Source organism: Crinia signifera, chromosome 1 (genome assembly GCF_055691185.1).
Source record: "Crinia signifera chromosome 1, ASM5569118v1, whole genome shotgun sequence".
In the NCBI taxonomy this organism is placed as follows: domain Eukaryota; kingdom Metazoa; phylum Chordata; class Amphibia; order Anura; family Myobatrachidae; genus Crinia; species Crinia signifera.
The window spans coordinates 137,469,762-137,496,137 of NC_139217.1; the positions used below are offsets into that span (position 1 = coordinate 137,469,762).

The 26,376-nt window shown below is 43.5% G+C and overlaps 1 protein-coding gene across 1 annotated transcript in view; it reads right to left on the minus strand.

Annotated features, from left to right (window-relative positions):
- Window positions 1-1,295: 1,295 nt before the first annotated feature.
- Window positions 1,296-26,376, minus strand: part of LOC146026551 (uncharacterized) — a 66,859-nt gene continuing 41,778 nt past the window's right edge. Inside the window, exons 4-10 of the mRNA XM_083157324.1 lie at window positions 25,678-25,740; window positions 18,985-19,127; window positions 17,614-17,710; window positions 12,021-12,173; window positions 8,222-8,394; window positions 6,946-7,111; window positions 1,296-1,655 (exon numbers count right to left, since the gene is read on the minus strand). Coding sequence (XP_083013450.1) covers window positions 1,461-1,655; window positions 6,946-7,111; window positions 8,222-8,394; window positions 12,021-12,173; window positions 17,614-17,710; window positions 18,985-19,127; window positions 25,678-25,740 — 990 coding nt within the window. The 3' untranslated portion in view covers window positions 1,296-1,460. The remainder of the gene's footprint in view (window positions 1,656-6,945; window positions 7,112-8,221; window positions 8,395-12,020; window positions 12,174-17,613; window positions 17,711-18,984; window positions 19,128-25,677; window positions 25,741-26,376) is intronic.

Sequence of the window (26,376 nt, forward strand, 5' to 3'; positions counted from 1 at the left end):
TATCTTTACTACTTACAGGGTCTGAACTGTTGACAGGAAGGAACATTCCTACTAGAGATCAATACAGCACTATGCACCCAACATGTTTCGTCACTAATGACTTCTTCAGGGGTGTATATATCTCAGATGTCTGATTTGAGCTAAATGTTTTAGCCTCTACCACTTCTGATGGGAGGCAAGTGGAATAGCCTCCCATCCGAGGTGGTAGAGGCTAAGACAGTAGAACAATATAAAACATGCATGTGATAGACATATGGATATCCTTACAAAGACAATGGGCGGTATTCAATGTTCTCCGATAGTTGTGTTTTTTTCGCAATTTCTTTTTTTTTCGCTCATTTTCTATGTTCGATACTTTTCACCTATTCAAAGTTTGAATTTTGGTATTTCGATAATGTATCGCTTGTTTTTTAATGTTCGTTCCTCTCGCTTATTTTTCAGCAATAATTTTGCTTTGCTCTGGCGATATCTTTAATTTATCGCCTTTGAAAGAAGGCGTTAATATATCACCTATTCGATGTTCACTTTATGCAGCCTTCTGTACATTTCACGGTGTCATTATCGCCATTTTTTAACGATTTCATTTACATGCGCAATGAAAGTTAAATAAGACTGTAATAAATAATAACATAACTGAAATAACGCTTTTTTACCACTAATGTTATATAACTAATTATTACAGCTGTAACACTTGTAATTAAATATATATTTCATTTATTCGGGAATATTTTATATAATATATATTTATAATATCATAATTAATAAATAATTACCATCCAAATTGAAGCCAAATTCCCGATGATGTCGCAGTAAAAATAACGATGTCTGTGAAATAACTTGCATCTACGACGCACGTGTCCACAATTACTAAAATCCGCTCGTCCACTCCAATATATACCTTTTAACGATGGCGGGAAAGCGAAATAACAACTCCCACCGTTCGCCTCATAGGTGTTTTATCGCAATTATGCGTTACGCGTCACACTAATTTTGAATAGCGGGAAAAATGAACTAAGCGATACATTAACGCAATACGAAACAACCGATAACATTTCATTATCGCCATGCGAAGCACTGACGCAGAACATTGAATACCGCCCAAAAGGATCAAAAGGATTTGAGCTAACAATATGGTTAACAAAGGGGCAGACTAGATGGGTCAAATGGTTCTTATCCGCTGTTACATTCTGTGTTTTTATGTTTCTTAATCCTAATGTGTCTCCCGATTTTCATTCAGGTATTAGCGCAGCAATTGTAATTATGAGTAGTCTCAGTAGTCTGCTACAGACATGTAGCCTGGACTCCATTCTGTAATGAAAACCCCAACTGTGTTAAGGCAAACAGTAAATCTTTGTTCATATTAAATTTATTCATTTGAAAAATGCAATAAAAATATATCTGCATAAATAGCAATATAAATAAAATCCTGTAAACATTGGAAGATTTTAGCAATACTGAGCTTAGATTTCATTCACTTCCTTCCTCTTCATTTGGTCTTCAGAAAGTGGAGGAATGAAATGGACAAACTCTAGGAGGTTCAAGAAAAGTCCCCTGTTAAATGGGTTGTAAAACTTTCCCCTTTCATCCATAAGGTAAGTGTACTTTTTCACATTCATCCTTTCATTTGTTGTTATGTTCACAGCTGCCATATAAACCTGAAAGTAAATAATGGAAGTAATCAGATATTTTTTTCAGTCAGATACAGACAGTGGGATGCTACCAGGACATCACAACAAGGGCCAAATATGAGTTAAAGTTTTTGGGGGGTTTACTGCATTTCTGAATGTACCAAAGCTTTGCCAGGTCTGTAGCTAGCATTACCATACTGAAGCCTATTAGCTTTTTTGCACAGCACTGTTTGAGGAATCTGATACAGATCCCTTCCAGCATGCCCCACAGCCGCCGGAGTCACATATGATTACTAGATTGTTAGCTCTTCAGAGCAGGGCTCTCTTCCCTCCTGTCATCTAAGCCCTCTTCTCTTCACATTTCACTCACAGCCAGGGGCGGGCTGGGCCAGGGGGCAGGGTGCCATCTGCCCCCCAGGCCGCTCTGGCAGGTGTGCTGCGGGCCGCGCCGCCGCGGCCGTGTCCTAGGCCGCATTGACGTTTTTTTCACTGCCGGCGGCCATGTTCCTGTGGTTTTTTAAATGATGTCTGCGGCCACAGGAGGAGGGCCCCGGCAGCCTGTTCCCTCTTATCCCCGGCGGCAGTGGCAGACGCTGGGTGCGGTGGGGACGTCATGACGTTGACGCCTCCCACCCACGCGTCTGCACTCTGCAGAGACTGGAGGAAGGCTGGGGCCGCAGAACAAGTCGTGGGGGCCGCTTCAGGAGGCCGCAGAGAGGGGAACTGAAATTTGTGGAGCCGCAGCAGGACAGGAGGAGCCTGAAGGATAAAACACAGTAGTAAGTTAACATCTAAAACGACATATCTGCTGTGCTGTTTCATGTATATTAATAATAATGCAATGACACCACAGGCTGCTCCACCTGTATAATAATTTGTGTCATGGCATTACTATTAATAATAGTAATGCCATGACACAAATAATTATACAGGGGGAGCAGCCTGTGGTGTCATGGCATTACTTTTATATTATACAGGGGGAGCAGCCTGTGGTGTCATTATTATTGTACAGGGGGAGCAGCCTGTGGTGTCATGGCATTATGCCATGACACCACAGGCTGCTCCCTCTGCATAATAATAATGCCATGACACCACAGGCTGCTCCCCCTGTATAATATAAAAGTAATGCCATGACACCACAGGCTGCTCCCTCTGTATAATAATAATGCAATGACGCCACAGGCTGCTCCCCCTGTATAATAATTTGTGTCATGGCATTACTATTATCATATTATACAGCGGGAGCAGCCTGTAGTGTCATTGCATTATTATTATACAGCGGGAGCAGCCTGTGGTGTCATTGCATTATTATTATACAGCGGGAGCAGCATGTGGTGTCATTGCATTATTATTATACAGAGGGAGCAGCCAGTGGTGTCATGGCATTACTTTTATATTATACAGGGGGAGCAACCTGTGGTGTCATAATTATTATTGTACAGGGGGAGCAGCCTGTGGTGTCATTGCATTATGCCATGACACCACAGGCTGCTCCCTCTGCATAATAATAATGCCATGACACCACAGGCTGCTCCCCCTGTATAATATAAAAGTAATGCCATGACACCACAGGCTGCTCCCTCTGTATAATAATAATGCAATGACGCCACAGGCTGCTCACCCTGTATAATAATTTGTGTCATGGCATTACAATTGTTATATTATACAGCGGGAGCAGCCTGTGGTGTCTTTGCATTATTATTATACAGCGGGAGCAGCCTGTGGTGTCATTGCATTATTATTATACAGCGGGAGCAGCCTGTGGTGTCATTGCATTATTATTATACAGAGGGAGCAGCCAGTGGTGTCATTGCATTATTATTATACAGCGGGAGCAGCCTGTGGTGTCATTGCATTATGCCATGACACCACAGGCTGCTCCCTCTGTATAAAAATAACGCCATGACACCACAGGCTGCTCCCCCTGTATAATATAAAAGTAATGCCATGACACCACAGGCTGCTCCCTCTGTATAATAATAATGCAATGACACCACAGGCTGATCCCCCTGTATAATAATTTGTGTCATGGTATTACTATTATTATATTATACAGCGGGAGCAGCCTGTGGTGTCATTGCATTATTATTATACAGCGGGAGCAGCCTGTGGTGTCATTGCATTATTATTATACAGCGGGAGCAGCATGTTGTGTCATTGCATTATTATTATACAGAGGGAGCAGCCAGTGGTGTCATGGCATTACTTTTATATTATACAGGGGGAGCAACCTGTGGTGTCATAATTATTATTGTACAGGGGGAGCAGCCTGTGGTGTCATGGCATTATGCAGCCTGTGGTGTCATAATTATTATTGTACAGGGGGAGCAGCCTGTGGTGTCATGGCATTATGCCATGACACCACAGGCTGCTCCCTCTGTATAATAATAATGGCGTGACAGCACAGGCTGCTCCCCCTGTATAATATAAAAGTAATGCCATGGCACCACAGGCTGCTCCCTCTGTATAATAATAATGCAATGACACCACAGGCTGCTCCCCCTGTATAATAATTTGTGTCATGGTATTACTATTATTATATTATACAGCGGGAGCAGCCTGTGGTGTCACTGCATTATTATTATACAGTGGGAGCAGCATGTGGTGTCATTGCATTATTCCCTTACCTCCTTCAAGCGCTCCCTCAAAACCCACTTCTTCCGACTAGCCTATCCCTCCTCCTCCTAACCTCTTTTGCTCATTTTCTCTGTTATCAGTCAAATGCATATGTCTTTTTACAACCTTATAAGAAATATATTCTGTTTTATTAAAGTGCTTTAACACTGTGAATCTTGCTAGTAATTGTTTTTATATGCCATTTTGTATTTTAGGTTAATTGCCCCTTACATTGCTTTCCTTCTACTTTAATTAATACATTTACAAGCTCGCCTTCCTTCCTTATAACTGTACAGGTGACAAAGGGCTAAGATTGCGTAGGATGGATTTGTTAGAGTTCTTACACTGTTTAAACTTATTTTATGACTACTGTAATAGACAAAAAATATTATTGTCTTGCTTATTACTATAAGTACATTCAAGGTTATCTTAAAGTAAGCTATAACAATGTGGGAGCTACAATATGCAGGAAATGCCAAATATTCAATACTGTAGAGCTAAAATGTATGCACAAACAAATCACATACTTGCTTAATCTCCCGAAACGGCTGGGAAGCTCCCAAAAATCGCGCGGTGCTCCCGGAAGAGTGGGTAAGTCACGAGAGGCAGCCACAACATGCCACCCATCTGCCCACTTACTGAGGGAAGTGGGCGGTCTGGGGCAGCTGATGACGCATCTTTCACTGAATTGTATGTTAGCCACGCCTCCACTGTACAGCGCCTGTTATATTGGCATTATAAAGTGGGGGCGTGGCCACAATGGTGCACATTTGGCATGCTCCCTGTACTGCCGCCTATGTTGTATCACACCTCGCCCGCCTGTGTCACGCCATGACCATACATGCCCTTATGGAGGGGGCAGCCAAAAGATAAGCGACTATGGCAACAAAAAAATAATAATAATACAACTCTTATTGCACAGTGTACACATTATACAAGAACCGGTCTGGAACACATTAGGATTGGCATTTTAAAAGATAATACTTTTATATCTTTATCCTGCTGTTTTGTGTTACTGCCTAACTTGCACATTTTGCCTAACTAGAGACTTGGGGGATATTTGTCACACCTTACATAGTTACATAGTAGTTTAAAGCCGAATAAAGACGTCGAGTTCAGCTTTGGTTAGTGAGTATGATCCATTTGCTACATCCCTTATTATGCATTGTGTATTCTGATTTATTTAAGGACAGATTATGATTGTTATTTGTACCCCTGGATGTTTTTGCTCAATAGATGTTTGTCCAACCTTATTTTAAACGTATTTATTGTGTCTGCTGACACCACCTCTCCAGGAAGAGAGTTCCACAATTTGGCTGCCCTGACCGTAAAATGTTTTCCTTCTTAAGGAACAAAATCTATTTGCTTCTAGTCTAAACTGATGCCCACGTGTCACAGAGTCCTTCCTCAAAGTGGAAAGGTTGCCTGACAGTACCTTATATTGGCTCCTGATTGTTTTGCATATCTCCCCCTAAACGTCTCTTTTGTTCAATCTGCTTTCATAGCTTAAATTCTCCAACTCCTTTATTATCTTTGTTGCCCTATTTTTAGCTTTTCCCAGTTCTAAGATGTTCTTTTTATAGTGTGGGGCCCATAATTGTACTCCGTATTCTAGATGCGGTCTAACCAATGCTTTGTAGAGTGGCATAATTACATTTGAGTCCCTAGTCTCCATACCCCTTCTTATACAGGCTAGCATCCTGTTGGCCTTATTTGTTGCTACATGACACTGAGCACTACACCCCAGTTTGTTATCAATTTGGACCCTAGATCCTTTTCCAGTTCTGAAATACCCAAAGCAGCCCGGTTTGGTTATCACTAGCATACTAGCTTTTAAAAATGTAAAAGCAAAGGTGTTGTCCACAGCAATCATACACAGAAATCTAATACATTCTAGAAGACGATAGATGATTCTGATTGGTTGCTATGGGCAACTTTTCCCCCTTTCCTTTTTTAGAAGGTTTGATAAATATCCGTATTTGTTGTGGGAACAGAACTTGGGCCACTGGGGAGTGTGGTGAAAAATGGTTTGAATGAAGCTTGGTTTATGGATGATACTCTTTCCCATGTTTGAACTGGACTGTTGAACAAAATATATTAATAATAGGTGGAGGCACTTGTGGACTACCCGATTGTGGTAGAACACCATCAAAGCTGAGGACACGTGCCTTCAGTAGGTGGTATATAATATAGATGATACAGTACAGGGTAGCTGAGACTAGCAGACACTCCTACATAGTTTTATAGCCCCCATAAATTATGCTATTTTGGGCCTATTTCACCCGATTTCGACACTCTGGGCCGATAAATTGGTTGAAATCGGACCAAATCGCATGAGTATGACATCCAATCTGATGCGCGCATTAGTGACAGTCTGATTCCATTTCAGGGGCAGGGACAGGCTAGGTTTGGAAAAATGGAGGTGTGTCAAGGTTTTAGTGGGAGTTAAAAGGTCAACGGAGAGGTGGCTTGACACAAGCTGCCCAGTTGTGGGTGTTTTTAGCCAATGCTGTGTCCTAGGATGTAGCTCACATCCTTACTGCAGGAGGTGTCTGCTTGCATCAGATACCTCCTGCTGCATTACCATACATCATTATCATTGTAGCATTGATATCAACTCCAACCACATTGAATTAGACCGATAGATCTATAGGATTGCATTTTGTGATACAATGTACTTTTATAATAAGGAGCTACTTACACACATTCCAGTCATCATAGCAGAAATAAATCCGATCACGGAAACAAACAGAAAACCCATTCCAATTAACAGGCTTCGGCCTTCAACGTTCAACCAGTTCCAACATAGGTAGACACCGATGAGACAGCTGATGCACATGTTTATTAGGAAACCCACAAAGAAAACTCTGTGAAGTAAATATACATTATACATTAACACTAATTTTGATGAACACCAAAAGTTTTTCAGTTTATGCCAGGTACACACTGGAGCATTTCTGGGCCGATTTGCCATATTGTAACGACAAATCGGCTACATCACTCGTGTGTATGGGTGATTTGTGCGCTCCATTCTTGAGCCCTGCTGGAAGTGTGTCGCTAGCGAACTATGTTATGTAAACTAAGGCCAAAGCAATGCTTGTTCCATCCTTCATGAACTCTTCCTGTGTGTACGGGCAAACAGCCTCAAGAAAAGTCATCCCTTTAATACCCATTTCACAAAATTACTGGGTTTGACCCAGTAATTGGTACGATGTGAAAGAGGTTACCAGTTAGAGCTAACTGTTAGCAACACGGCAATACGAACCAGGTAAAAAGAAGGGTTCTTACCGGTTCGTTGCAGTGCTGCTGTGCAGTGTGAACAGGTTAATTGGGTCATTCAGTTTCCCATTCACACTATGGAGGAGGCAGAGCCAGACTGAACCCTTTCAAATTTGTGGTGCGACTCTGCATTTGCGGTCTGAAACCAGTATCAATTGGCCTGATTGAGCATTGCTCCAGTGTGTACCAGGCTTTAAAGTAAGACAGGCCCGTGTGGCTTGACCATTACATTCAGAAATGAACCTTTTCTCCCTGTGAGCTTTGCTACATGTTCCAGGTGCAATTGGTTTTGAAAACCAATTGGAAAAAAAAACTACTGTACAGTCTATTCCATTAAAAAAATCTGAAAAGTTTTTCTCGCCTCTCCCTGTATATACCAAAAATAACACAAAGCCAAATATATCTAATTCTGCAATGTCATTGATACTGTAGGTCACTACTAAACAGATAGTTAGCAAACAAAGCTTTATCTCCTATTCTGGTTGTCATCACATAAAGCTAACAGGAAACACATTACAGCAGCTGCTCTACAGTAACTTATGCATCATGCAGTGAGTGCTTCCTGCTATTTATTACAGACCAGCATTACAGAGCATAGCAAATCAATGGAGGATGTTAATAATTTAATGTGATTCATACACTCACTACCAGCTACAAGTAACAGAAAATAATGTGAATAAATAAATAAAATCCCAAACCTATTATTGCGTCCAACATCATTATAGACATAAGGACAATAGTGATCAAAGTGGGACACGCAGCGGTTTGTGATGCGACAATGCTTAGAACGCAGCGGCTTCACAAGGTGACACGTGTGGCAAAGTCTGCTCAGGTTTTTTTTGCCATTTTTCCAGTCATAAAAATTGATAGCCTAAAAGGAAAAAGAAATAAAACCACCATATTAGAAATCAGTGTAAATGAACTAGAACATTAAACCAAAATGAATTCTGGGCCCTTTCTAGGCTGTTGAATAAGAACTCAGACTATCACTAGGAAGCAGTATTATTGCAACTTGTGAAACTCATGTTTAACCTTGCTAATTTATTAAGGTTTATTATGTAAAATATGTGGTTAAGTGCAGTTCTTCCATTCTGCTGATGATTACTCCGAGTGGTCTGAGATGGAAAATATATCTCCCTTTCCTAGTAACTTGACATCTCTTTTGTTTGTGGAGAGAAGTCACTTCTGGCAATTATGCCCACAAATAGGTGGTATTGAATTGTGGATAAGTTGGTCTATGTATTGTCGGGCGACAGATGATGTATATATTTTATGTCAGTCCATTGAATGCTTTGTATATTGTATTGCAGTCTTTAAAATGCTCTCTCTACTGCATGTCGGTCTGCATGTCGGTCTCTGAATCAGTCATTGGGGGAAATTTAGTGAAGTATTTGTAGGCAGTCATATGCAAATAAGACTGTTTGCATGTACTTGGGGCATTTACTATGCCACCATACTGTACAGGACTAATAATACCACCATACAGAGCCGATAACGCCACCAGACAGGACTAATAATACCACCATGCAGGGCTGATACTACCACCATGCAGGGCTGATACTACCACCATACAGGACTAATAATACCACCATACAGGACTAATAATACCTCCATACAGGACTAATAATACCACCATGCAGGGCTGATAATACCACCATACAGGACTAATAATACTACCATACAGGACTAATAATACCACCATGCAGGGATGATAATACCACTATACAGGACTAATAATACCACCATGCAGGGCTGATAATACCACCATACAGGACTAATAATACTACCATACAGGACTAATAATACCACCATGCAGGGATGATAATACCACTATACAGGACTAATAATACCCCATGCAGGGCTGATAATACTACCATACAGGGCAAATAATACAAGTATAAAAAAAGCTGCAAGCTGAAGACTTGATACAAGATTCCTAGAATACTAGGGGGGGGGGGGGGGGGAGCAGGTTAATAGGATGAGAGATTAAGAAAGTGAGAGATTTGGGAAGAAATCTCAAGGGTTTTTTAAAGCGACAATCATTTAAATCGAACTGGTTTTGCAGTGTAAATGATTGCCGCTTTAATAAAACTGGAGATTTGTTACTGAAATTCTCACTTTCTGATTCTCTCATCCTATTACATTTCACCCGAGGCCTGTCGACTATCAGTCGAGTGGGCCAGGGCCATGACTGTCAGGCAGAGCCGGCCTTATCCAATTTGGTGCCCTAGGCAATATTTTTTTTGATGCCCCCTAGCAGATGATACCACCACAAAATTTAGTGTTTACACACAAAAAATAACATGCTGGTTTATGACATTTTTATTGTTAAAGAAACAGGTGCTAAACGCTATATATATATATATATATATATATATATATATATATATATATATATATATATTATGGTACAAAGGGCAGCACACCTTTAGTATAGATTCGGGCTCTAGTGCCCTCCGAGAGACATAGAAACATTGAATTTGACGGCAGATAACAACAACTTGGCCCAACTAGTCTGGCCCTTTGACCAATGAGGTCACACAATACAAGCAGGGAGGCGGCGGCACTTAGAATAAATAATCAGCCAATAACACAGTAATGTGTCCAACATTTTCGATGTATATTATAACATCTTCATCAGGACAATCGGTACTTATGTGTTATCTGGGCTGCCGATTTTCTGATTGTATGCCATCGCATCGCATCGCATACAACTAAATCGCATGCAATGCGATGCGATGGACCCGATTTTTCCATAGGATTCAATGTTAAAATGGACTAAGTCCATTTTAACATGGAATTCAATGGGAAAAAAGGGCCCTTTTCATACCCCTACTATCCAAGTGGGCATGGAGTTGGATATAAACCGAGCCCAAAGCGTGGCGAGCGTAGCGTAGCGAGCCCCGCGAGGGGACACAGAATACTGTTTAAGAAATCTGCGGCCGCTCGCCACGCTTCGGGCTCGGTGGCTCGCCACAGGTTTATATCCAACTCCATGCCCACTTGGATAGTAGGGGTATGAAAAAGGACCCCTTTTTCCCATTGAATTCCATGTTAAAATGGACTTATTTATTTATTTATTTATTTACAGGTTCTTATATAGCGCAGCAGATTCCGTTGCGCTTTACAATAGTAGACAGTGATAAAACAAACTGGGTAACAACATACAGACTTGGAGGTAGGAGGGCCCTGCTGCAAGCTTACAATCTATAGGTCCATTTTAACTTTGAATCCTATGGAAAAATCGTCGCCATCGCCATCCCCTGCTCCCGTGCCATCTGTGTGTCGGAAGGGGACGCGCGCCCACGAGGTGCGCGCGTCCCCTTCCGATGGTGCTGCCCTCGGTTGCCCCGGGCAAACGCAACCCCCGCAGCCTCCCTGGGTACCCCCAGCCCCCCTCGAGCGTCGAGGCGGACAGTATTGCGTCTGCCTCGCCGCCCGGATACTGAGACGCACGTGCGTGGGGGACGCACGCGCATCTCAGTCAGATGGAGCGCCGTGTTGCTGGTGGATCGCCAGCAGCATGCTGCTGGCGATTCGCCAGCAAAGGTAAGGCTGGCTCCGTATGTATGTATGTATGTATATATATATATATATATATATATATATATATATATATATATATATTAGTGTAGGTATCAAGATCAAGTCCCCAGACTCAAGACTCACAGTTACACTGGCTGGCTGGAAGAATCACAGGGGCAAGGCACAGGCGCTGATGAAGGTGGCGTTTCACCTGCCACCATACACTCCATTTGCTGCTGCGTGGCTCACTGTCGCTGTCCCTCCTCCACTACTCCCAGCACGCGCCGCGGCGGCTGGAGGAGGTGGGACAGAGTGTGGGATGTGAGGGCGAGCACTGAGCCGCCTGCCGCCTGCGTCACCGCGTGTGTCACGTGGGGGTGCGCCGCGGCTGGCCGGGCGGATGTGAAAACATTAAGCTGCGCCTGCGCCCGACATCATTGCGAGGGCAGCGGGCAGCGGGCGGGCGGGGGGCGGCTGCAGCGGCGCGTGAGCCACTACCGTACAGTACGAGTGTGACTTGCGGTATGTCTCCCATCCCCAGCTTAACGCAATGCTGCCCCTAGGCATAGGCTGCTGCCCTAGGCAATTGCCTAGCCTGCCTATGCCTAGGGCCGGCCCTGCTGTCAGGATGTCCCGACAGACGTGACCCAGGATTGAATACCCCATTAATTTATGATTACCATGACCTGTGTTAAAAACCCTTTCTTATCGCTTAACCTGTTCAAAGCAGGCGATGGCAATCATACATTAAGAGGAAAGTCCAGAAACAGAGCATTGTGTTCCTCCTAGAGAGGGTCATGTTGGGACGTATACTGTTGTAATACATTGGAGGGGTGTCTTTGGGGATTTATACCACGCTGAACAACTCTATTAGACCTAGGCATTATACACCTTACTACAATTAGCATATTGAGTTCAGATTACATCTCATTACACGTGCTGACCCAGAGTTCTAGAGGGAGAATACAGCACCTGCCTGACTGCACAGTTATACTCTTCAGTATCTTGAGGCAGGAAGCCAGGGTCCATCAGGGATGCTTTTATGAAAAAGATCCACATGAGCATATTGCAGAGCAGGAATGTGATATGCCATTCCCAGAGTGTATTGTATGAGGCAGGCACAATCTGTATACAGAGACAGAAAATAAATAGGGTTTAGTCAGCAGAACTGCCATATAGTCACAGTACAGGAAAAGTGGGTGCTCACTGTCACACAATGATAGGCCAGCTCTTGTGCCAAATAAATATAAAAGTGGTTCAATGATAAACTCCCTATGTCACATCTGTGTTTGTGCCTTTCCTTTGTTCATTTTGATACATTTGATGTGATAATGTGAAAAAAGTAGTATGATGTTAAAATGAATCCTAAACAGTAAATCATACAGTATTCTTCTTCAGCCAATGGCCCTTATTCAGATCTGACCGCAGTACAAATGTGTTCTCAAAATGGGCAAATCCATGTGCACTGCAGGTGGGCAATGGGCAAAAAGGGAGAATAAGCATGAGGGGACGCGGTTCACTAATACGGTGTCCATGTCGACATTACAACTGTATCAGCATTTTAACATGTTCGGCATTATGATCATGTTGGTAAATTGCGTGTCGGCATTTCATACGCTGGTATATACCCATCGGATATTGACCATCGGTATTAACACCCTATCTGTATAACAGTATCGGCCGAGTGATGGTCCCTATTTCAATTGGTGGTAAATCATAGGGAACCCGTAGTGATTGTAACAAATTGTAATTGAGTCTAAAAAATAATAAATAGGAAATATGCCTTAAGCAAGCAACATCATTGAAATTAAGGTGTAGGTATAATTTTTTTAAATCTTTCATTATAAAAGTTTTGTTTGCGAAATGTTATTGTTAAAGCCATGTCGTACAGTATGAGAGTTTGGTTTGCTTCCATAAGCTATTTGGCTGAGGTTCAGACTTGGAAATAGTGTGCATTTCATTTAAATCTAACTTGCAAAATTTCTATGATTTATAAAAAGCACCAGTGGAATGCACATCTGCTCTGTGTCAGTGGGCCTTAGGGATAACATGCAGAAAGTGTTCAGTCAACGCTGCGTAGACTATGGGGGTTATTCTGGTTCACTCGCAAAGGCAAATTCCTTCTCAAATGGTCAAAACCATGGGCCCTATTCTAGTTCACTCTTTCTGACAAAATCCTTCTTAGATGGACAAAACCATGTGCACTGCAGGTGGGGCAGATGTTACTTGTGCAGAGAGAATTCGATTTAGGTGGGGTTCTACTTCAAAGTAAGATCTATATTGCAGTGTAAAAATAAAGCACCCAGTATTTAGCCTGCACAGAAACAAAATAACTCACCCAAATCTAATTTGCCCCACCTGCAGTGCACATGGTTTTGTCCATCTAAGAAGGATTTTGTCAGAAAGAGTGAACTAGAATAAGGCCCCATGTGCATTGCAGGAGGGGCAGATGTAACTTGTGCAGCGAGATTGAGATTTGGGTGAGTCATTTTGCTACTTATGTAATATCTGGGCTCCCGTTGCGCTCGCCACGCTTCGGGCACGGTAGCTCGCTGCGCTTGCCACACTATATAAAATCAACTCCATGCGTAGTTGAATAGTAGGGGTATGAAAAAATGGGGTGCATTTAACATGGGAGCCCAGATAATACATAAGTACCGTCATTTTGTTTCTGTGCAGAGTAAATACTGACTGCTTTATTTTTACACTGCAATATCAATCTGAGTTTGAAGTAAACCCCCACCCAAATCTAATTCTCTCTGCACAAGGTACATCTGCCCTACCTACAGTGCACATTGTTTTGTTAATCTAAGAATGAGTTTTCCAGAAGGAGTGAACCAGAATAATCCCCTATATACATGTATATAAAACAAGAACAACTAAGAATAAAAAAAAAGATACTATACAGAATTACTAAACAGAATTAGCCTCAGAGGCGGAACTACCATTGGTGCAGCAGGTGCATTGCACCGGGGCCCCTGAAGACTAAGGGGCCCATTTCTGCCACCCACTGCTATGTGGCATATTGTGAACTTGGTTTGGAGTGGAATAGGAGGGCCCAAAAATGTAGTTTTGCACCTGGGCCAACCACTCGTAAGTTCCGACACTGATTAGCCTAGTATTGAGTTTTCCTTGGTTGAAAACTCTTTTGCTAGATCTTTAAAAAACATTTTAAGGTAAATCAAAGTAAACAATAACCCCAGTTTAGCACCATGGCTTGGTGATACTGAATTTGACAGCAGTTGGTGGTGGGGTAAAAAGAAGGTGGCACAGAGGCTGCCATGTTTCAAGTGAAAAAATGTAGATGGCTATTGGAGCCAGACTGGAACATCTGAGAGACTCACATTTTAGGGTGAGCCAACAGATTGGTGTGGGCTTTATTTACAAAGATGGGAGTACTACTGAGAATCGGATGTTGCTATGGGCACTTAATCAGATTATGGGGGAAATTTACTAAGCCTAATTCGTATAAAATAGGCGTATTCGTATCCAAAAATACGCCTATTTTATACGTATTCATATTTTCGGGATTTACTCTCTTACGTATTCTTTTTTATGGCACATTCGTATCTGTATTTACAAATACGAATGCATATGCCATCGACAGAATACGAATAGGAATCACCCTTCAAAAGAAAGGTGATTCCTAATTTACTAACCGGCCCTATTTTCAATAGGGACGGTAATTATTGGCAATTAGCGGGATACGCCCGCTAATTGCCGGCCAGATACGCCTGAAAAATACGCTTCATTTTCCAGGCGTATTTGGCTTCAGCCTGCACGGATCAGAGAGTGCAGGCCCCAGTGTAAAAAAAGGTATAAAAAAAACGGTGTGGGTTCCCCTCCCCCCCACGACCGTAACCAGCAACAGGCTGAAAGAGTCGGGGCTAGTTTTAAAAAAATCAGAAAACCAACTAAATAGGGGTTCCCTGTATTTTAAGGACCAGCCCCAGGCCCAACCAGCCATCAGGGTAATGCCACAGCCAGGGGGAGACTTTTTATACAAGTCCCCACGGCCAAAGCATTCATCCCCCAATAAAGGGGTCCCCCCCTCCAGGACTTACCTGGTCAGGCTGAAGCCTGGTGCTGTGTCCGGAGGCCCTGGAGCGGTGACCACCGGGCTGATAAAGTGTAGAAAAATGTAATTATAAACCATTGTCTAAAACTGTGGGACTATGAGTCCTAGCAAGCCTTTCCCAGCATGCAGGGCATTAAAGGGCCCGCTGGCACTTGTAGTTCCACAGTAATAGAAATAGTAAAAAAAACACACTGACTCTCACATTAAAAATGACCTTTCTTGAGCCCGTAGGTAGTCCTGGGTCCGGGGTCTGCTGATTCTGGGTCCGGGGTCCGTAGTAATCCTTTGGGGGACCTGTGGAAGTAAATCCTACTTACCCAGGTCCTCCGGCGAAGATTGGTCCACTTCGGTCCGCAGTAGTCCCCGGGTCTTCAGAAAATAACAAACCGGCAGCCAATCACCATAACACTGATAGAGAGGCGCTGAAGATTCATCTTCTAGCGGCAAATCAGGAGCCGAATTTCCGGAGCCGATTGGTTGCTATTGACAACATCAGACCTTCAATAAAACTTCCATCTTAGTAAATAAACCCCTGGGAGTGCAGGTTACCCTGATTAGTACAATGGACAGGAATGGTGGTTGTATAGATGCATCCTTTGCAAATTGCATTATCATGGTCCCACCCCTTGTGCTTGAAACTGCTTTTCCCATACAAGAACTCTCCCTGAGGGGAGAAATAAAGGGTAGGAGATGCTCCATATGTAGTACACAAACTTTGTTTCATGTTTTGAAACTTTTTTCATGCACACATAAAACATATTTGTGTGTATTTTGTGTGTTTAATGTGTTTGTACAACATAAATGCAAGATACCTCAAGGTGTCCCCTCAGAATAACTTTCTATATGACTGTACATGTTACCCCACCTGTTCATATTGTTTATTGTTTATATTGTATGCTGTTTACCCACCTGGCTGCTGCACAGCAAACCGAAAACAAATTCCTAGTATACGCAAGTATACCTGCCCAATAAAGCGGATTCTGATAGATCGAGAAAAAGTTCACATAGAACAAAATCCAAAAGGTGTCAAGGGAGTACAAAAAAAATATAGCAGTCCCAACTAGGGATGCCAATCCTGGGGCATTTTTTCAATCCCAGGATTGAAAAATGCTTAATCTCGGGATTGGCAACCCTAGTTAGCAGGTGTGTCCCCTCCAGTTCCCCACATGGGATGAAAAACAGAAAAAGCAGCACTGTACAATTTTGTGGTGCTGTGTGGAACCATATCCTCCAAACTTGTCCATTGGACTTTGTTACCTGCTGATTTCTCTGGACCTGAGTACCTAAAACCTGTGAGAACCTATCTACAATCGGGGCACTTTTTTCTCCTCCGCATACATCGTTGAGGTGGCTTCAAGTGTGGGTACCCCTTACCCTAATTTCAAAAAGGCTTTCAAACCTCCAGCGGCTTCCAAAGAAGAAATCCCCATTGGTTCACCCAAGGACTCCAATTTAAAGGACTCACGCCCGCTCCAGTGCAGGTTATATTGTTGTTATTCCACCACACCTTTATCTTAAATAATTCGCATTTTATTGTGTATTTTACTCCTATCTGGATCAATTGTTTTATATGTGCCAATAAATTTGTTATACATTTATAGCAAATTGGATTCACTTGTTACCAATAGACAAAATTGTACAGCGCTGCTTTTTCTGTTTTTCTTGTATATTTTTATGAGGGAGCTGACTACTCCCTTTTCAGCAGCTGCTTAGCTATTGAGGAAACAGCTGGTGTCAAGCGCTCCCAATCAACTTCGGTTGAAAACTTTCTTGCCCCACATGGGATGACCTGCACATTTACTTACATGGCCGGGCGGCCGGGAGCGGGGTAAACAGCAGTGGGTGCGGGGTGCACAGTGCCTCCGGGCATGTGGCACTAGCAGCAGCAGGGGCGGGCAGCGCCAACGGACAGCAGCAGAGTGGGCGTGCCCCGGATGACAGCAGTAGCAGCAGAGTGGGTGAGCACCGGGCGGCAGCAGAGTTGGCGGCGTGGCCTGCGCAGTGTGACCTAGGCTCTTACTGTCATGCTGCGCAGACCGCACGCCAGCTTGGGAACAGCATGACAGCCTAATCCCGAAATCCCAGGTTTGAATACTCCAATCCTGAGATTGAAATCCTGGACTTTTGGGGGCCAAAGCTCGGTATCCTGCCGATCCCGGGTTTGGCCACTCTAGTCCCAACAGTGGCACGTGTTCCTAATATAAACAATCACTAATCCATATACTCATCAAAAAGTACCCAGTGTAACTCAGTAGAGAACATCCTCTGTGGGTCAGTCATGACTGCCCCACAAAGGACTTTCTCTACTAATATATATATAGAACCAGTATGCACCACATTAACATAGCCTTGCAAAAGATTTACACTTGAATTGAAACGTTGGCGACCTGATGGCATGATATGTAAGAAACGTCAAAATGAAAATTCTAAAAACTCTGAACAATCTGCATAGTGCACTCTATTCTACTGTTTTGTTATATAATGTACCTTAAAAAAGTAAGTTGGGTAACCCCACAAGAATAGATTACCATAAAAGAATAGTATAGGACCTTTTGATTTACCCGGACGACCAAATATCCATGTTCTACAAAGAAAAACAAAAATGATTAATCCTAAAACTAATTTCATATTTAAAACATGCACAAAAGTTCCCTTTACTATCTAAGTGCACTGAGGTCATGGGTTCGACTTCCACCATGGCCCTATCTGTGCGGAGTTTGTATATTCCCCCCGTACTTGCGTGGGTTTCCTCCAGGTACTCTCCCACAATCCAAAAATCTACTAGTAGGTTAATTGGCTCCCAACAAATTAACCCTAGATTGTCTGTGTGTGCGTGTACATGTGTTAGGGAATATAGATTGTAAGCTCCACTGGGGCAGGGACTGATGTGAATGTTCAAATATTCTGTGTAAAGCGCTGCGGAATATGTGTGTGATATATAAATAACTGTTAATAAATTAATAAATAGTCTGTGATAACCATATATGAAATTAATTGGGTTGATTCTAGTGAGGCAATGGTGTCAATAGAGGGGTACAGTGGGTGCACTTGTCACCACTCGACGGGTTGGTTCCAGAATGCCAGCTCCTTCTCAGTGACTGGGAGCAAGACACTGTATTGTGGCCTCCCAGCTACAAGAAGCTGGCAGCGTGGGGGGAGTCTTTGGAAGTGCTAGGCAAACCCACAGTTCACTCCCCCTCCGGCAAACTGGGTGACACTCACCCCAGTTATAACATTTTACTTAGGGGGTAATCCAGATCTGTTCAATCCCCAACGTATTTACATGGGGGACCAATGTTAGTGCTCCGCGTATACACATCTGCAGGGCTGCTGTGCGGACACCTTGCATAGTCGCCGAGGAGTTAGCACGGGGGGAGGGGGGGCGGTGTCACGGATCGAGGCAGACAGGGGCGTTCACATGGGGACACCTAGCATTTCCGGGGTGTACCCACGAAAACGATGGCAGCGCCGTGTGAAGAATCTCTCTCAGCATGCCCTGCGGGTGGGCCATCAGGGGGTTTGCACCTGAACAGTCCCAATGTGGCAACTGTGCATGCGCCAGTATAAGTACCTGCCAAATTTATTGCACAGGTGCCGGGTCCCGGGGCCAGAAGTTGCCTCCTTTCCAGGCAGGGGGGTAGTGGCAGCCCCCCTGCCAAACCCCGCTGCTGCTAGCAATGCAGGTTTTTGCTTCCTGTTGTTTTAATTATGAGAATAAGAGGTATATTTAAAGCAAAAAGGATGACGCATCAGAGGGTGGCTATTTAGCGCGACTACAGCCACAGTATAAAAGAACACATCTGTAGCCGGTCAGAAGCATACAAACACATGTAACAATTCCCCATGTGCAGAAGTTACCTCCAGTCACACTTAGCATGAAGATTTTTCGAATGTTTTACAGTGCTATGTAGAAAGGAGACAATATCAGTTGATTTCCGGCCAATAGCCAGACGTAAGGGGGTGTTTCTGTTGTTGTCTTCACCTTCTAAATCGATTTCATCCTAGGGGAGGAAACAAACAAATGGTAATAAACAAATAAACTAGAAATAAATAACCAAATATGAAACAAAACATAACAGGATAGAACAGGTTACAAGGAGAACAGGGTTAATCGCACAGGAAAGTATATTGGTGATAGATATTATGTGACCCCTCAAATAATCATGGTGTATGAATACATTATCGAGATGAGGGTGTGCTATCACTGGACACGGAATTTAGAGCAATATTTCTTGGGGAGCAAGAGAGAGAGTGTCACTTTGTGATGCACCAAAGGGTATAATAAAACATAACCTTTATTATTCTATTTCCTAAAATCTATAGCGAAAATAAAAAGACACAATTCAGACATATAACATAGACATGTAAAAAAGGATAAAGATATCCTTACAACCGTGGAGTCCCACTCCCCAAAATGTATACAAATGTTGTTTTTATTTGAGCTGCAGTTGTGTATTGTTCTGTAACTTAGTAGCAAGTATTGCTGATTTATTTACTCACAGAACATTTTGCAGTTACTAGCGGTATAGGCTGTGCACATCGGAGTAAAATATTAAATCTGGGAGGTGAAAAATACCCACAAATGTATGGTCACACACCAAGCGATAATCTCTTAATCAGAGTGGTGAGATATACGGGCCTGCTGATTGCACCAATCGGGTACCCAAAAAGTTATCTGGTGTTACCCCGGGCTCAGGCAGCGTAAGTACACCATAAAAGTAGCTAGGAGCACAGCACACTAAGCGGTTTGATAAGTGCCGTGTCCCCGGGCCATCAGCCGGGACAGCGGGGCTCGCAGTGTCAGAGTGAGGTACACTGCACCTGCTTGTCGCGTCGGCTCGCCAATGACGTGGCCGGCTTTCAGCACCGTGTGCGGCAGTGGCCAGGTGAGCCTGTAGGGCTGTAAGCCACTACAAAAAAAACACTGGAGTCAGCTGATATACTCCGTGCTAGTCTGCCGGAGATAAGTGCTTAATGCACGCCGCTCAGTTACTGCTAGAAAAAAATATACAGATCAAAATGCAATCATGTAAGGGAGGTGAAGTGGGAGCACACCACGGAGTGTACGGTCGGCGTACGCTTCGCTAGTGAGCTTCTGACGAAGTGGTCCTGACGAAGCTCACTAGCGAAGTGTGCTGTCATTTCTGCATAGTGAGATATGTATGTGCATTTAGTGGCCTAATGTAATGCCTCATAATGGAGACATTAATGTGTGTGTGGCAAACATATGCAGAAAAAAAAAAATATCACCCACACTAGGAAATGTAACGTAGTAATGATGTTCACTAGCACAGTGGTGCACATATCTCATGTTGATAATTTTTGGAATAAATTTGTAGGTTGTCAGACTTCAAAACTGGACTGAAGAGGAAGATGACTGACCGGTACAACCACAGCATGTCCACCGGGAGGGGGCCTATGCCATCCAGTTTGGAATATACCCCCCTGGAGCAGGACTCGTTGGATGTAATTGATGCGGGCGAGGTCAGGGGGGTATCCAATATGGATAGTGAGCTCCCGGCGGAGGTCTTTGCTGCTGCTTTTGATGGTAAGTCACAGTAATGCATTGTTTGTGGTAAGAGAGATTGTTTGTGTATGTGATGGTGACATTGTTTTCAATTTTTATCCTAGATGAAGCAGAAACACCTGATGAACCGGCAGCATCTTCCTCTTCAGAGCCACAAGTGGAGCAAGTGGTCCAGCCTCCACCAATACGCCACCCCCAGCCACAGGCCACATATGATGCCAGGTGGATCGAGATGCTGGACAGGATCGAGCAGCAAGGGGTGGAGGCTGCAGGCCGTCAGTAGCAGTGTGTGGAGTTCATGAGGGTTTGGAAGGAGACAAACAGGCAGCAGTTTGAAGCCTTCAACCGCCAGAATGACATTCTGGCGGCTGGCATGCAAAGCATTGCCCAACAACTCAGCCGCCACAATGACATTCTGGCGGAGCTGCTCACCACCGCCAGGTCCCAAAGGGACAACCCCCCATCTGCTGCCCCACCCCAAGCTGCTCCACAACCTTCCACCTCTGCTGACCCTCCTCTGTCCACTGGCCCAAGACGGCACAAGCCTTCAGTCCCCAAGGCCCCTGTCCCCAAGGCCCCATCCAAGAAGGGGAAAAAAGGGCCAAAATAATGACACCTGAGTCACTTCCTCTGTGTTTGGACCCCAAATTTTTAATTTGCACTGGGGATCCACTTCCTGAGTTCTACATCTATCCATTTTCGTGCGACAGGCAGTAAACTGCTTATTTTGACCTCTTGAAATGCAGGTTTTATTTTTGGTGGTGTGTATCGTGCTTAATATTCTCCCTGGTTGTTACAGGTCGTATTCTGGTGTCCACATTTCTTTCACCATTGCAGTTGCTGGGTAACACATGTTTGGAGATATGCAACCTCTTGTTCTGGCTGATTGTTATTTTTGAAAATATTTTTTATTTTAATTTTATTTATGAAATTAAATTTACAATTAAGCTGTGATGCTTAACAGCAAATACATTTTATTTCACAATTACAAAACAATTGTTGTATGTGTAATTTCTTGTGTCAAACAAATAATACATTTATGTGTACTTACTGACCTTGGTATTTTTGTGCATTTATTGAAGTGTTGTATAAGTTTGCCATGTATAACCCTCTCCATGGCCATTCACATGTTCATATACAACTTTTCCCAGCTAATTTGTTTGTGGCAGCACATGTGCAGAGCAACTTAATAGGTGAGAAAGCAGTTTGTGTGCAGGTGAGGTAGCTCCTACATTAGTAGGTAAAAGCAGGTCCAGAACAATGATTTCGTCATGGAGTGAGTGAGGTAGGCAAACAAGGGGCAAAAGTGACATTTGTGTAGGAATGCATATGTGTCCTCCCTAAAAAACCAGTCAGGTCTTGGTACAGGTATGTTAAAGATGTGTGAGTTGACCAAACATGATAAAATTGCTTGTGAACAAACATGTTAAAATATTGTAACATATATGAGTTTTCAGTGTCATAAGCAGATGTAGGAATCCTTTGTTAAAGAGATGTGATTGCAATAATGTGATTGGTGGCATCTTACATCCAGAGTGTACTACATACAATTCATAGCAGATCAGAAAGTGGTAAAGTTATGTATTTTGGGTACAATACAAAGATTGTGTGCAAAATAGTGGCCATGGCCTTAGAACATTGCTGGCACATCCATGTAGCTCTTAGATGTTGTTTATGTATTTTTATCATAATTACAAAACGTTGACACATGTCGACTTGTGTAAATTGAGTGTCCTGCTGTTTAAAGTATATGAAAACACTTACTGAATGTGTATAAATGGTTACAAAATATCTACCTTGGCATATATAAGCAGGTCTTAAAATGATTCTTACCTTAAATTAAACCAACCTTTACATGTCGAGAAGTATAGAAAGATAAGCTTCCAATGTGTTTGAGTGCTGTGTGTGGTTTGCAGGTAGTGAAATAATGGTTTGGACTTAATAGACTGCAGCATTGCTTATTACATTCAGGTGTATGTGTTTGAGTAGTAATCAGCGTTAATTAGCAGACCCAGGCGTCCGCTCTCATGCAGTATCTGTAGGGGTGGTCTGGAGGTGGCGGCCGCCTGTTTTGTGTCCGAAATGCACGGTGCTTTCGCCGATCGAGCGGTAGTAGCACCGTACATTTTGTGTGCACACCCCCGTGTACGCCCATGTTTACGCCCAGTTTCTCTCATTATTTCGGCCGCTCCCCTCAACACGCCCCTATGCCGCCCACAATGACCGTACTCTTGCGGACAGGTTTTTTCGCACGGAAAGATATCTTTATCCTTTTTTACATGTCTATGTTATATGTCTGTATTGTGTCTTTTTATTTTCGCTATAGATTTTAGGAAATAGAATAATAAAGGTTATGTTTTATTATACCCAAAGTGACACTCTCTCTCTTGCTCCCCAAGAAATTTTGCTCATAACAGGATAGAACCCTGAAGAAATATATGAACACTTCCTAAGGAAAGATTTGAATACAAAAATAGTATAACATAGCAAATGCAAAGCAATAACAGATTTATTTTTAATGTCAGAATGATCCCACTAACCTGACGGGTGCCAGACGGGGTCCCGACAGTCAAAACACCGACAGCCAGGTTCCTGACGGCCGTCGGCTATTTTCCACGACCCCCACAGAGGGAGAATAGTATAGGTGTCTCGCGCAGCGAACCACCGTGCCCGCAAGGGGCTTTGTTGCGCTCACCATGCTGTCTGGGTCCGGCCAGTCGGGATCCCGGCGTCGGGATAATGACTGTCGAGATCCCGACTGTCGGAGCCCTATACCACACCCAACCGGACAGTCATTTATAATCAGCAGTAACGAGTCTGATGGATAAGCAGAGTGTGCAGCCTTTCTGTTAAGCATGTTTCGGATGTACAGTACGTGTCACAGTAAAAGGTTGCACCTTTTGCATATTTGTTTTATTTGCATGTTGCATTACTGATTCCCAGTTGTGGTAGAGGAAAATCTGTCTTACAGTATGCTGTGTGCACATGGTTCAATTCAGTCTCATTTTCGATTCGACCTTGCGGCAGGCAAGTCTATCTCTGCTTTGATCTGCCAGATTTAAAGCAGTTCCATGCTACTCAATGCATCATCCTCCCTCCCTCTCCCTGCGCGCCCTCCTCCCGCCATCCCTCCCTACCTCCTGGCTGATGCCGGCAACTCGCCGGTTCCTGGCGGACGCTGATATCGAATCTGTATCGGTGGCCGCTGAGTTGACCCGTGTGTAAACCCCTTTTTACAATCATCAGGGATTATACCAGACTGCAATTGATTATTAGATTGATTTTTTTTTTTTTTAACAATGGATGTAGCATGGCTTTTCCTATTGGAAATACAGTATACTTCTAATACATAAAAGTGATTTAGCAAAACAAGAAAAAAGGTAGTGTTGCTCATATCAACCGATCAGATTCTATCTTTCATTTTCTAGAATGCAATAGAAATATGACAGACACAATCTGATTGCATGCTATGGACAACATCACCTTTTTTCATTTTTAGAAGCTTTAGTAAAGTTACCTCTAGGATTATAACCTAATCAGAATAATTAGGAAACAACATATGTTAATGTGATCTCTAACAAAAATATAATTGTGTGCAGAAAACCCATATCTAGTTAAACCTAGGTTTACTGCATCAGAGTTTTGTATGGCTGTGATGCAGAGGTTCCTGCTAAAAAGTGTGGAAATTTCAGTGGCTTCAAAATATCACTACATCAAAGCAATGACTTTCATTAAATGTGAGGGGAGTAGGCAGGGTGTGGCTCATTAGGTCTACAGCATGTTGGTCGACAGTCATTAGGTCGACTCCACTAGGTCGACATGCTGAAAACAGCCAGCCAATCAGCTCCTACCTGCCATGTCTCAGACTATGTTTGAAAAATGTCAGGCAGGAGCTGATTGGTTGGTTGTTTATCACTCTCCATTTTATCACTTTTGAAGCTTACTGCATCTGGCCCAGATGCTGGGCTGCCCCCAAGCTCTTCTCACACTATGAATCTGTGCACTAGCGGTGAGTGTTCCCTTATTCTTGTTATAGTGAGTGGTGTCAGCTCATTTGTCAGTCTAGCCAGGTAAGCAACCAAGTAGAAGGTAATCACTAAGAAAGTCTGTAGGAATGTTTAGATACAGAAATGTATTAATGTTTTATTCTGTATGGGTGACTAAGACAGTGGCGTAACTAAGTTTTGGGTGCCCCCCCGCCGTTAGGGGGGATGGCGCCCCCCCTGCCGGGCACCCCCAATCCCCCGCCGCCCATGCAAACCCCACCCAATCCCCTGCAGCCTTACCTATCGCGCTGGTCCCGGCGGCTCCGTTCTTCTTCTGCTGAGGACCACCACAAAATGGCTGCCCCCATACAGCAGACAGTTTCAGAGAACTGTGTGCTATATGGGGGCGGCCATTTTGTGGTGGTCCTCAGCAGAAGAACGGAGCCGCCGGAACCAGCGAGATAGGTAATTCTGCGGGGGATTGGGGGGGGGGGGGGGTGTGTACCTATAGCACCGCAGCCCCCGGCGCCCCCACATGCACAGCGCCCCCCCGCGGTGGCGGGGGCTGCGGTGCTATAGTTACGCCGCTGGACTAAAACCATGATTTATGACACCTGCGTGTTATAGGGCATACACACGGTACGATGTAGCCTATTTTTCTATTTGATTTTGCTTATATAAGTGAAATTAAACGGAAATTGAATGCATTCACTTTCTATTCGATCCCGATGAGCGGCCCTGCGTCATATAAATCTAACAGAGAAATAGACTGTGCAGGTGAGACTATATAATGCAGATCTGTACTATATAGTATAGATCGAATGTGTACACGGCGCCGTTCAATTGGATGACGATCATGATTGAATTGAGATCGATTGGAAAGTACATGGCACCATGTGTAAACTACTTCATCTTTTTTTTAAAATTTCTTTCATATGTAATATATTTGAATGTATGTCATAGATCATAACATATGTACTTACATTAGTTCTTACACACACAATTTATAGCTGTAGTAGCTATGTCACGTTTACTTACTTGTTCACATAGCAGCTGCACAGTAGGGAGATTTCCACTTAATACTGCTAAATGTAAGGGGGTCTGCGGAGAACAAACAGATGATTCAAAGTCAATGTTTCCTTAATCTTAATGCTGCCCAAAATGACTAAACTTCCCACGCTGCCCAGCCGTCGTGATACTGGGACACGCGTAGGCATGAGACGCACGCGGGTCCCAGTCCATATCGCCGGCGCTCGCCAGTGGAGAGGATCTGGTGGGTGCTGGGATTGAAAGAGGCCGGCTCCATCTGTACACGCACACACATTCACTTTAGGGTTAATTTCGTTGGGAGACAATTACTACCAGTATATTTTTTGGATTGTGGGAGGAAACCGGAGTACCCGGAGGAAACACACGCAAGCACGGGGAGAATATACAAACGTTGCACAGTTAGGGCCATGGTGGGAATCGAACCCATGACCTCTGTGAGGCAGTAATGCTAACCATTACACCATCCGTACTGCCCCAGATGTAATGCACTAGTGTAATCAATATTTGTCCACTTTGTATCTGTCTCCTTTAGCAGAAGCACAGAAGAGATACTGTACAGCTGACCCCTGTTGGGGGTGGGGCTAAATACTACTCATCATTAGGCACTGCCCAAAATTGTGTGATTCTCATAGGGGGAAACTCAATTAGCTAAGGACTCAACACAGGCTTTTAGCTCCTGAGTTAAGT